Genomic DNA, 12,491 nt, shown 5'->3' on the forward strand with positions numbered 1-12,491 from the left:
AGAAAGGCAGTAGATTGGAGACAATTGACACTCTTTGAAGAGCAATGCCATGGAAATTGGATTAGATCAGAGCGTAAGAAAAAGGAAGAGCAGAAGACAAGAAGACGAAGAACTTGAAGAAATAATGTCAATTGGAGATCCTTCGGCACAAGTTAGTCCAAATCACGGATTTGTTGATTTTGAAAATTATGAGTCAATTTCTATTAATGTTAATACAGATGAATTGGAGAAAATAATTCGAAATATGTAGAAGTTATAATTTATTATATACATCTAATTGTAAGTTTGTAACTTGTATGTTTTGAATTTTATCAATATATTAATAAAGTCAAAGTCTTTGCATTTCTTAATTTTTTTCACTACAAATTTTGTATGATTCAATTAAATAATTATTTTTACATTACATAATCAACTAAGAAAAATTAAATTTGTAGTCACTATAAGATTTCAATACTTGAAAAAATATTATTATAATAAATAGTATATTATGAGTATATATTTGTTATACATTGTAAGTATATACAAATATATAATGTAAGTAATAGATAGTATATTGTGACTATATTAGATATACATTGTAAGTATATATAATATATAATGTAAGTATATCATTATCATAGATAGTATATTGTGAGTATATAAATTGTTATAATTACTTTTAAATTAAATAGATAATGATACACTATACTCAACTTTTCGAATAGATAAACGCCGCAAAAAAAAAATCAAGTCCGAATTTTTCATGAATTTTTTATTGTTAAAATCGGCCCGGCCCAATCCAACTTAGTAAAAATCCAATCTGACCGGCCCGAGCCGATACTCCAGTGATCCAAAAAAAAGATGGACCAATCTAACCCGATCCAGCCCACTTAACACCCTTACGTTTTCATCGTACCGAGGAAAACGTGATTTTTCCTTCTCGTGGCCACAACAACTGTCATCTTCATTGTGATAAACAATTGAATGACAAATGTAGTGTTTTCAACCATAAAAAAACATCATATGGAACGTTTTCAACCATAAAAAAATCAAAGGATTAGTATGGTGTTATGAACGAGACTGTTCTTTTATTAATTAGAGATCTCATATTTGAGCTCTAAATATAAAAAAGTCTTGATATGAAATATTTTTTTGTGAATGAGGTCCTACATGGCACAATTTTTAATTAGCTAGACTTTAATATAAATATCAAACACAGAATAAACCCCCCCCCCCCCCAAAAAAAAATAAAAATAAATCCCTTTCATAATCTCATTAGGTTGAACAGTTGAAGGCTTGAAGCATCAGATATTACCACCCCCTTTCTGTTCATTTTAATCGTCAATTATAATAAAAATAGATTTTTATTTTTATTTTTTCACTTAAGGTGCTTCTTAAGAAATGTGTCAAATCAATACAAGTAAAAATTAAAGGAGCTATACTGTTGCTGTGGTAATGAATAAAACGTTTAGCACAAAAGAAAAATTATTAAAGGGAAGATAAGCAATTGCTCTTGATTAAATAATGAGGAAAACTACACAAAATGGACTCTTTAAACAAATTATTTACCACCCCATACCCCACCCAAAATAGTTCTTTTTAGTATCCATTCGACCCAAATTAATTACCCCTGTACCCCCTTTAATTATTTTAAAATTCTCACTCTGACGTCAACGCCCACCCTAGATGATACCGATAGGTTATCAATATACCGATGGAGTATCACAGAGGATTAAGCTCAGTCCTATATAATACCGATATGGTATCAACATACCGACGGATAATTAGTTTAATAATAAAATTGTGATTTTAATAATTTTCTTTTAATTATTTTATTTTTATTTCTTAAAAAAGAACTCAATCCTATATGATACCGATAAGGTATCAATATATTGTTATGGTATCATTGGGGATTTTAAAAGTGTCTCATTAAAGATTTTCAATATCATGATAATATACGAATATACTGTGGTAGTACCATTCACGTAATATCGAATGACTTAGGAAAACCTTTATGATACCATCATAGTATATATATACTATGATGGTATCATTCAATATTTGTATGAAACGATCCTTAGTGGTTATATGAAACGATTCTTAAGGATATCATGTCAGTATATGATAGTTTCATGGAGATGTAGCTAAAGGATTGAAGTAGACATCAATGATACCATGGGAGTATATATAGATATACAATGGTGGTATCATTAAGGACTGAAACAACTTCAATGGTACCATATCAGTATATTGATACTGTGATGGTATCTTGATCGCGAATCTCATGCTTTGAATGATTGTAATTATTTTGCTTTTAGACATAGTATGTGCTAAGAAAATAACTATTGAACATACAAACCTATCAAATAGACTTTCTTTCTTTTTCCCAAGAAGTTAATAATATTATATTATAGTGCAAATACTTGCGTGCATATAGAATTAAAGAATGTAAAACATCTTTTTCAGTAGATTTTTTTGAACAGCTGATTCTAACTATATCCCATTTGTATATAATTATATATATATGATCTATTTAGTAACCAACTTATTCTTATATGAGTTAATTACATCTTATTTCTATTCTTTTTTAAATTATAAAAATCTTTTAAATTTGGTGGAATCCGGATGCATCCCAAAACGTCCTGATACATCACTTTAACATCACTTAAAGTGATGTATCCGACGTCCTGATATATCAGATAAATTGATGTATCCGATCGATATATCGCGTAAAGTGATGTATCCGACCGATACATCGAGTAAAGTGATGTATCCGAGAATAGAAGAGAGTAGGAATTTTTGTATTTTTTTCAAATGGTCAGAAATTTTAGAGAATATGGTAAAATAAGTTGTGTATTTAAATAATTTTTCCTTATATTAAACATATGAGAATTGTATATTAGGCTTGGGCCAAATGAGAGTAATGGGCCTAAAAAATATATCTGGAATAATGGGTTTAGCCTTTAGAATGAGTAAAAAGTTTGCAAAATAGCATAGTGCTAGAGTACTAGAGGTATGTGAATATTGTTTTAAAGAAATCTGTTTTCTCTCATCTCCATTATTAATGTCTGTATAATGTATCTCCTCATCCCCTTCTATTTTGTGTTACAAGTCCCCTATTACTTTTTCTATTGCCGTAATTTATTTTTAAGATTTTCATATTTGTAATTGTTAATTTTAGAATTGAAGCGTTCACTACAAAAATTAATTGAATTAACATATTCGTAGAATTGTCTTACGCATCATTTAGTTAATAATATCAATCCGCCCATTTAACCCTCCTAATTAATAGCTCATCATCCTCTGCTTCAACAACAACAACAAAAAAAAAAAAATCACAAGCCCACACCAAAAAGGGGGGGGGGAAAAAAACAACTAACGCATTTAAAATTATTTAAAAATTTCACACATTGGTTAAAATATATTTTTCATGCCTTTTTCTTAGTTTCAAGCAAATGAAGCCAAATAATATGGATAGCAAAGCTTTTAAGTCTATCTTGAAGCAACAGAGCGTCATTTATTACTGTTAATCTTTTGTTGAATTTTAACTGCATTTCAATCCTTACGTTTTAACTTATATGACAATTTAATTAGACAATAAAAAATATTTTAATTTTTTTTTTGAAACTTATAATATTAAATGTCAGATAATCGTCTGATCTTATATTTGAAGCACACACAACCACGTGTAAACCAAGCTAGTAGTCATTCAACATTATTTTAGGGAAGGCCACTAGATATATATATATATATATGCTGCAGAATATGCCTTGACAAATGGAAATTAAAGTTAATATAAAGGGAACTACAACCATACACCACGATTAAGAAAAAAAGTCATAATAAGATTTTGAAATTCATAATTCAGAACATATAATAATATTTGTATGATAATTATAAAATTAAAGTTTGTCATAAGGGGTAAAATGTATAAATCAAGTTAAATAATTTTCAAATTTAAAATTATTTATATTAATATTATTTTTTTTAACAAATTGGAGTAAATTTATGTGCATGTTTATGTTATGTAGCGTTTGGTCATGAGTCAAAGTTCTAACAACGTCTAGTACCCCTCCTTATCTTCTCTCTTTTCCTACCGTAAAATTTACTGACGTAGCTAATTCAAATTCTAAATATCCCATGCATATTTTGCATGAGATGATTATTTGTCCGCACTTCTAAATGAGGCTAAAAAAACTAGTATATAGTAGTACAGTTCAATTATTTGTCATAGAAATTTTAATTAATATACCATTATCAACAATTAAAAAAAAAAAGGAAATGCAGTTACCATATTCTGTTTGGAAGAAGTGTCTCTGTTCCAGACTTGTAACATTCAAAAAAGAAAAAGATTTAAAAATAATAATAATTAAATAAATAGATAAATAAATAAAAAAAAAAAAAGGTGTTTACTAGTGTCCAATATGCAGCAGGCAGGGTATCGGATAAGTGATGATCAAGAAGGGTGGCCATATTTGCAATGATTACTAATCTTTTAATAATTGATATCCCAGCCCATACATTTGAACACGACTTCACCTTCATTACCCACTTTTCAATTTATGTAAATTATGTGTGTACCGTTGTAATTTATAAAGTTTTAAAAAGGAATGAAAATTGTTGAAATTTGTGATCTAATGAAATTTAGATATTTTTATGATTATAAATAATTTTATTAAGATTAAAAGAAAAAAAAATAAAATTAATTTTTTTTCTAATTATAAAAAAGGTATCATTCTTTCAATTCGAACTGGCAACCATATGCAAAATGGTCTGAGTGAGTCTAACAATATCATCAGCCACGAAATGAGCTACATCTATTAGTGCCGTTTAATTCATTATATACGTAATTACATCGGTTCTAGTGAATGTTAAATAAAACTTTCGGCTAGACTGTGTTGCGTGACGTTGCTTAATTCTGACATATGTGCTTTGTCCTTGCTTGTGCCTGTAACGACATGTTCCGTCGTTATGAATAGGCCAATTTGAAAGGATTTCGGACCAAAAATTTTTGGATAATAACTTGGAAAAAATTTAACCTAATGGTGGGGGATCTATTCTATCATGCTGTCGTGGACTCTCTCATTTATTCTAGTCCTTCTTTAGGGGCTTAGATATTCAGACAATTTGTTAACACTTAATGATTTTTTTTGGGAATTGCATTTTCCTTTCTCGACTTGTTTACTTTTAGAGTTTTGGTACGATGACTTTCAGTTCCTGGAGTGTTTTTACTTTCGCATTTTTGGGATTGATAACTAGATGGTTTCTGAGTTTATAGGAACTCAGTAGTTATTTTTTGATTTAAACTTGCTTCCGCATCTTTAAACTTTTGTATACATTGCGATTTTTGTTAGTTAGGCTGAAATGATGGTTCTCCCACTGGAGGGCTAATGTGGGTGCCAATCACGATGGATCGGGATCGTGACAGTGCCCCATCATCTTCAAATTATGGCTCCGTCTCCGATCCTAAACGATACATTTGCCCCTGAATATTCAAAATATAATTTACTATGTATGAATAAAGATCAATATTATTAATATTTACCTTATATAAATAGTATATTTTTGTAATAATAGTCAAAAACACTTCTAAATTATATCACTTTTTTGCTTGTTTCACATCCTAATTATCAATTGTTCTTTTTTCCTACCTAAACGATCGCCATCTATGTATTAAATCACACCTAGTTGAGTAAATGATGATAGTTCAGGAAGAAAAAGGGAATAACTGATAGTTGATCTTGTTAGCTTCAACATCATGGTATGTTTTAATGTATAGATGATGATGTTGGGTATTTACCCTGAGTTTCTTACCATAATTGAGTTTTTCTTTTCCTAAAAGGAAAATACAAGGTCTCCATATTTGGCTAGTCTTTTTTTTTTAGGAAAAAGTTTATAACTCTATAAATAGAGGCTCATTCCTTCTAACTTGGTATCATTCACAATGTAGTCCTAGGGGGCTTTGAGAGTTTTGTATAGCAGGAGAATTTGTGAGAAACAAGTAATACGTCATCATTTGTGTGAACCTCTTTGAGGTTATTTTTCTCGATATTTTGTACTCTCATATTTATATAGTGAAATGCTCATCTCCTCTTGTGTATGTAGGTCGAATAACCGAACCATGTTAAATATTTTTGTCTCTTTTAGTATATTTCTCGTTTGTCTTTTTACTCATGGTCTTTCAAGATTTGTTTTACTAGCTTCCGCATGAACCTGATTATTTTGATCCTAACAAATGATAGTTCAAGTAAAAAATTAAATAGGAACAACTGATTAAAATTCGCAAAAAAAAGGATAGTTGGATTGTGTTTTTGAATATTAACTCTATATTTTTTGGACGAACACTAACTACTCTTGAGTTTCTCTACCCACCCCCTACTCCCCTCTCCCCACCTCACCCACAAACTAAAACTAAACCAAAACCTAGCTGTTCTCTTTCTGAAGTAACTAGCTAGATCTGTCAATTTACAGTACAGTCTCTCTGGGACCAAACTTATCTTCTTTTTTTTACTCACAAAGATACTCCTTATAAGCTCTTTTTACGTTTCCGAATCTTTGTCGTATATTTGTCCGTTTAAAAAAAGAAGTAAAAAAGAAGAAAGAAGGCACTAGGGTTTTGTATTGTGGAGTTATTTTCTAAGATTATTGTGTTATCTTTCTTTCTTTTTATCTTCCAAAGTTTTGTACGTGTCAAATTAAAGCATATGGTGGACATGCGCGCACTGAATTCAATAATATTTTCTAAGCTGAATGAACCATCTCATTCATGTTAGAAGAAATTAATTAATGAGAGGTTGATGAGAAATTGATATTGATAGTGGAGGAAAAATATTAATCAGAGGGGACCAAATTAAAACATGCATGTAAATGTTCTGTCCTGCAAAAGTACTTATTAAAATCATGCAGTGCAGGCCCTATACATATATATGTTTGTGATCAGTGATATCTATCTAGCTGGTCCTCAATGGCTCAGAATACTCAGTTGATTTTTGCTTACAGAGATTTGTGTTTGTGGGGGTCCAAGCCAATGGTGAGTTGCTACTTTTTTTTTTCAACACACAAACTAGAAAGTACTGAACTACTAGATGAATGAGGCAGTTCGTAAGAAATTTATGGACCACCTAAGCTATTAGTTGATTGTGTAGATAAGTTTTTGAGATACATCTACTGTATATTTTCTCAATTGTAAACCTAAAAGAAAACAATTTGGTATCTAATTTAAGCTAGCGTTTGACCTATATTTCCAAATATTTTTGGAAAGTCAATTTTGAGTAAAGTTTCAACAAGTGTTTGATCATAACTTTGGAAAATATATTTTACTCTTTACCAGAAATGAAATATGATTTATATTCGTTAGTTTTAAAAACTTTTAAAAATATTCATAGGTTTGACACAAAATTATTATTTTTATAATGAACTAGATAATACATTATTCAATAATCATAACACAATATTTTAATGAAACTACTAATAATACAATTATCAACAATCACAATTTGTCAAACAATTTGTTACTATGATCCATCGGGTGCAAACAAACAAATAATAACAATAGTAATAACTAGTTAATATTTAATACTCCTTCATTTCAAAAGAATGCCATCCTTTCCTTTTTAATCTATTTAAAAAAAAATAACCCCTTTTCTTTTTTGATAAAATTTTAATTTCAACTTTCCACGTGTCATGTTTAATGCCACAAGATTAAAGGATATTTTGGTATATTTGATATACCTTTAATTTAGGGTCACAGGATGGAAAAGTCTTTTTTATTTTCTTAAATTTCTTGTTAAGTCAAACTAGGTCATTCTTTTTTAAATGGAAGGAGTATAATCTTATCATATTCTAGGAGCAATCTCTTTAATAAGAATGCATTTAATGAGAGGTTGGGCAAATAGTATTCGGCTACTTGATATATATATATGAGCAAACGGGTCCTAATTAATTTCATGATAAATCTACTCGGCTATCGGCCATCGGGTACCCTAATACAACCATCATGTGGTTACTATGTGTGTATTTAAAGTGATAATCTACCTAGGGTCTGTTTGAAAAGCCACCTAGTGTTTTGATTTAGCATTTTTATACTTTTTATTTGTGTGATATATATATAGTATGATTAGGGGTGTCAAATAGGTGGATTGAATTGAATTTAAGTGAATTAATAGACGATTGAGCTATTAACACATCCAAAGATTTCTTGGGTTGAAATGAGTTGTATCAAAATGGGTTAAATAATAGGTTGTAATTCAACCCATACAATTTTCACTATCCTAATCATAATTAATTTGTACATATATCATATTTTCATAGGCTACTTTTATCACCCTAATCATAATTAATTTATTTTTCACACTTTTTATTTTGTATTGGTGGTCATAACTCTAAAAGCAGAATAGGAGGACGTACAACTACCTCGGTTTTTAATGAATCTACTACTAAGATATTGACTTTCAAAGCAAAAAGAGTCTATTGTCAACAAGGCAACTTGACAAGTTGTGCGATATTAGAAAGCCCCAAACTAATTTATTCGTGATTTTTCACATAACAACTTTACAAATGCCTATACATCTTACAATCATCATGAACATCCACTTCCACTTATAGAGGTGCACCCACCTGATCAATGTACCATAAGAATGTCAGCATGTACCAAATTCAACGTTCAAGAGATTGCCTTCACATCAAGAATGCCAGCATGTACCAAATAAGCCCCTAGTGATTTGATCTAGTGTTAAAAATGTATAGTGTAATGTGTGGATCAGGTGCACATTATAATTTTACTCTAGCATAGACAGAAGTTGATATTGAATGGACAAAAATAGAGAGATGAATCTTTTATTCACTGAGTTTCGAACCGTGCACCATTTACCTGTCATGAATTTTTTGTTTAAAAAGAATTAGACACATAAAAAGTTACCTTTTGATTTATAGATCAATCAAACATGACAAAAGTAGTTTATTCAGAAAATGTTGAAAGATGAAAAAGTTTCACATTGGTGGTTAATGAGATGAGTGGTCTCCTTATAAGATTTCGGCAATGCTCCTCCCTTAAAACTAACTTTTGGGGCGTAAGTTAGGTCAAAAACCTAATTTTACACCAAAGCCTTTGTTACTAAACCATTATTATGATTTTCTTTGTTTCATACTTTCATTTGATTAAAAAAAAAAGAACAGAAAAATTTAAAATGCAAACTTAAGTTAATAAAAGGTTCTTATGATTATTCATTGCAAACAAAAACACAAGGGGATGAAAGTAAGGCCAAACACATAAGAGGAAAAGAAACAAATGGAATATACTACCAAAAAAGGTAAAAGAAGAAAGAAACATACATTTAAAATCTTCCTTTTCATGTATAGATAATTCGAATGTCTCAAGAATCCCTTTTTAAGTAGGTACTATATTAATCTTTTTTTTTCTTTTAACTAAAGGTATATACTCTTTATTCCTTCGCCTCATTTTAATTGTTGCTTTAATGCAAAAATATTGTCTCAAAATAATTATTACTTTTGCGGTTCAAATATATATATATATATATATATATATATATATATATATATATATATATATATAGAAATGAGTCTTTTTAATACTACTCAATTCTCAAAAAAACATATACTAGTAATAAATACTCTCATGACCGTTTCAAAATAAATGGTGTTTTTATCTTTTCATTTTATTTTATGGTGTTTCAGATAACCAAGAAGACAATAATGATGTTATTCCAATTTCACACTCCTTTAAATAAAGAGAGTTTTACATAATCAAAAAATTACTAACGAACTACATTTTTTTTCAAGGTATTTATCAAGGATAAGTTAGTAAAATACATTTTACTTTTTCTAGGTATGAGTAGTTTTCTTAAGAGGTATATATGTTCAAACTAAAAATATCACTTATTTTAGAACTGAGAAAATTGTAACTTAATAAACTACGCCATATATTATTTACTCCTTGTGTTTTAAAAAGGATGACCTACTTTGACTTGACACAAAGTTTAAGAAAAATAAAGAAGACATTTCAATTTTATGGTCTTAAATTTAAGTTTTGTCAAATGTACAAAAATATTCTTTAATTTTATGATCTTAAACAAATCATGTGGAAAAATGAAATTAAAATACTGCTAAAAAAAGAGTCAATTTTTTAAAACAAACTAAAAAGGAAGGTAAAATATTATTATTTTTAAACAAATGGAGTATTATTTATAGACGTGAAAAAGTTTTAAAACGATAGTTAAAATAGGAGGGAGAGAGGATATATTGATGAGAGACAACATAAATGCAGCAATAAAGAGTGGCAACATGACAGATATAATAATCCCCACGGAAATATATGTTGCCTTTAGAAATGAGCAAACTAGAAAATGACACTGCACTGCTAACCTCCTTTTTTTTACAGGCTAGCTCGCACTCCAACCCTACCCAAATAGGAGTGACTTTTCTTTGATTAATTAATAGTATGATACATTCATTTATTATTATATCACACTCAACCCTTCATTTCTTTTAAATTTACAACTTGCTCTCTTCTTCTTCTTCTTGCCTTTTATCTCAATTGCTTCAATTAATAGAGTATATTGCAATTCACACAAAACAAATTAATCAATCCATATATAAATTTAAAAAGGAAATTAAGTCTAGGAAAATTAATTAATTAACCACAACATGTTGTATATGATCGATCGACTTGGGTGTTCATGGTGAGGATGCTGTTGTTGTTGTTGATGATGATCTCCATCCTAGTCGAAGCTCGAGATCAAGCTCATCTTCAATGACTAAATCCCTCTTGTTGCTACCATCATCATCATTACTAGTGTTAGATGATGTGTTGATGCTTGGATTAGGCCTATTTATTGGGAAGTTTAGACATGGAGGAGGAGGGGTTGGAGTTGGAGACATCAAATTATTATTTGTTGGATATGGTGAGATGGAGAGATTAAGGGTAGAAGATGATGAATTGTTATTCTTAGTACAAGATTTTCTTGATGTGGGGTTATTGAAGACATGAGTACTACTAGGGTTAGGCAAGGAGTATAGAAGACAAAGTCCATCATCTGTAACAAATTCTTGAGTTGGAATTAAGAGGGTGGAATTAGAATTTGGGGAAGAAATGTGGTTGTGGTTGTTATTTGAACCATATTGTGGTAGAGCTTGATGGAGCCTAGCACGGTCACGACGATGCACATTCATGTGTCCACCTAGGGCTTGGGCTGATCGAAATTCTCTCCGACAAAAGGTGCAAGTATAGGACCTTGGTGGCCAAGTGGTGCCCATGGCATTGCCTGTGTCTTCCTCAAATGCTCTAACTTCCCACGAATCATCGTCATCCTGAGTTGCTTGCTTAGCGTTCCACATCCAATAGTCAGTGGCAGAGCCAGCATTCAATGGTGCTTGTGCCGGTGATGATTGTTGTTGGTTTTGTTGTTTTTGGGATTGAGCCAGTTTTTGAAATTGAGTCGAGGACAAAATCCCAAGTTGAGCAGCCATAATACACAAATAATATTTTTATATATGGGGTGATAAGAGTTATGATGTGGAAGAAATTATGAAAAGGGTTAAATAGAGGATGGGCTCATGAATGGGAGAAATGGAGACAAAATAACCCTAGCTACACTGAAGATATCTACAATGTTTCCAAGTATATAGTTGGAATTTAGTAATTAAGACAGATTGAAAATAAAATAAATTTGTGCAGTTGATTAATTAATAATTAGTAACTCTAATCTTTAATTTGTAGAATACTTGGTCCTTAACGTCCTTCATATTTTAAGACATTCATGTCTATATCTATCTGGAAATCTTTTCTCTGCTGCTTCTGGAAGGGCTAAGTTCACACCAAACAATAAAAGAATAGAAGGTGATAATAATATGTACATCCAAACAAGCTATATATGGATGCACCTAAGAGTTAATTTACTCAAAGACGAGTTCAGAATTTGAAGTTTATGAATTCCTACTAATAACTGGCTTCAGTTAAATATTTATAGACGTTTAGTAAATTTTAAAAAAATATATAACGAGTTTGGACAATGTAAAATAGTAAGCAGGCTTCTAGATCCGCACGGATAGTTTACTTGACTCTTGACTCATGTACTATTGGATTAACCGAAGTGATGTTAATTAAATTGTAATTAAGTATTTGTCATGGAATGAAATCTCTACACATTTTATGATGTGACTTGGTCTAAATTATTAGGACAAGATACATAGGGGTTGTTTTAGAAACAACTCACTTTGCTTTATTTGTCTACTGCCATTTAACTGTCATTAGTTACTTCATTTTGCACGAACCAATTATATAGTATTTGTCAATTTCTTTTTCAAACAAAAATAGACAACCCCCAAAATAAATAAAAATAAATGCTTCCTTCTCTTGTTTCACTTGCACTTTCTTATGAAATGTTATTTATTGGTAAATTAGTTAGAGATATGAATTATATTCCTTAAAAATTAATATATGGTGTCGATCGCTCTCTTGTTATTAATTAAAACAGAGAAAGATGTCTCATTCCTTT

General features: G+C 30.1%; 1 protein-coding gene across 1 annotated transcript; it reads right to left on the minus strand.

The window, feature by feature from the left end:
- Positions 1–10,243: 10,243 nt before the first annotated feature.
- Positions 10,244–11,588, minus strand: LOC129888475 (transcriptional regulator SUPERMAN-like). The gene has a single exon (XM_055963446.1). It carries the CDS (start codon positions 11,461–11,463, stop codon positions 10,672–10,674), a length of 792 nt encoding a protein of 263 aa, XP_055819421.1. The 5' UTR covers positions 11,464–11,588; the 3' UTR covers positions 10,244–10,671.
- Between the last annotated feature and the right edge of the window lie 903 nt (positions 11,589–12,491).

The sequence above is a fragment of the Solanum dulcamara genome, chromosome 5 (genome assembly GCF_947179165.1).
Source record: "Solanum dulcamara chromosome 5, daSolDulc1.2, whole genome shotgun sequence".
Classification (NCBI taxonomy): Eukaryota; Viridiplantae; Streptophyta; class Magnoliopsida; order Solanales; family Solanaceae; genus Solanum; species Solanum dulcamara.

Excerpts from the sequence above, each read along its gene's own strand:
- LOC129888475 (XM_055963446.1), bottom strand. The coding sequence starts at position 11,463 with ATGGCTGCTCAACTTGGGATTTTGTCCTCGACTCAATTTCAAAAACTG.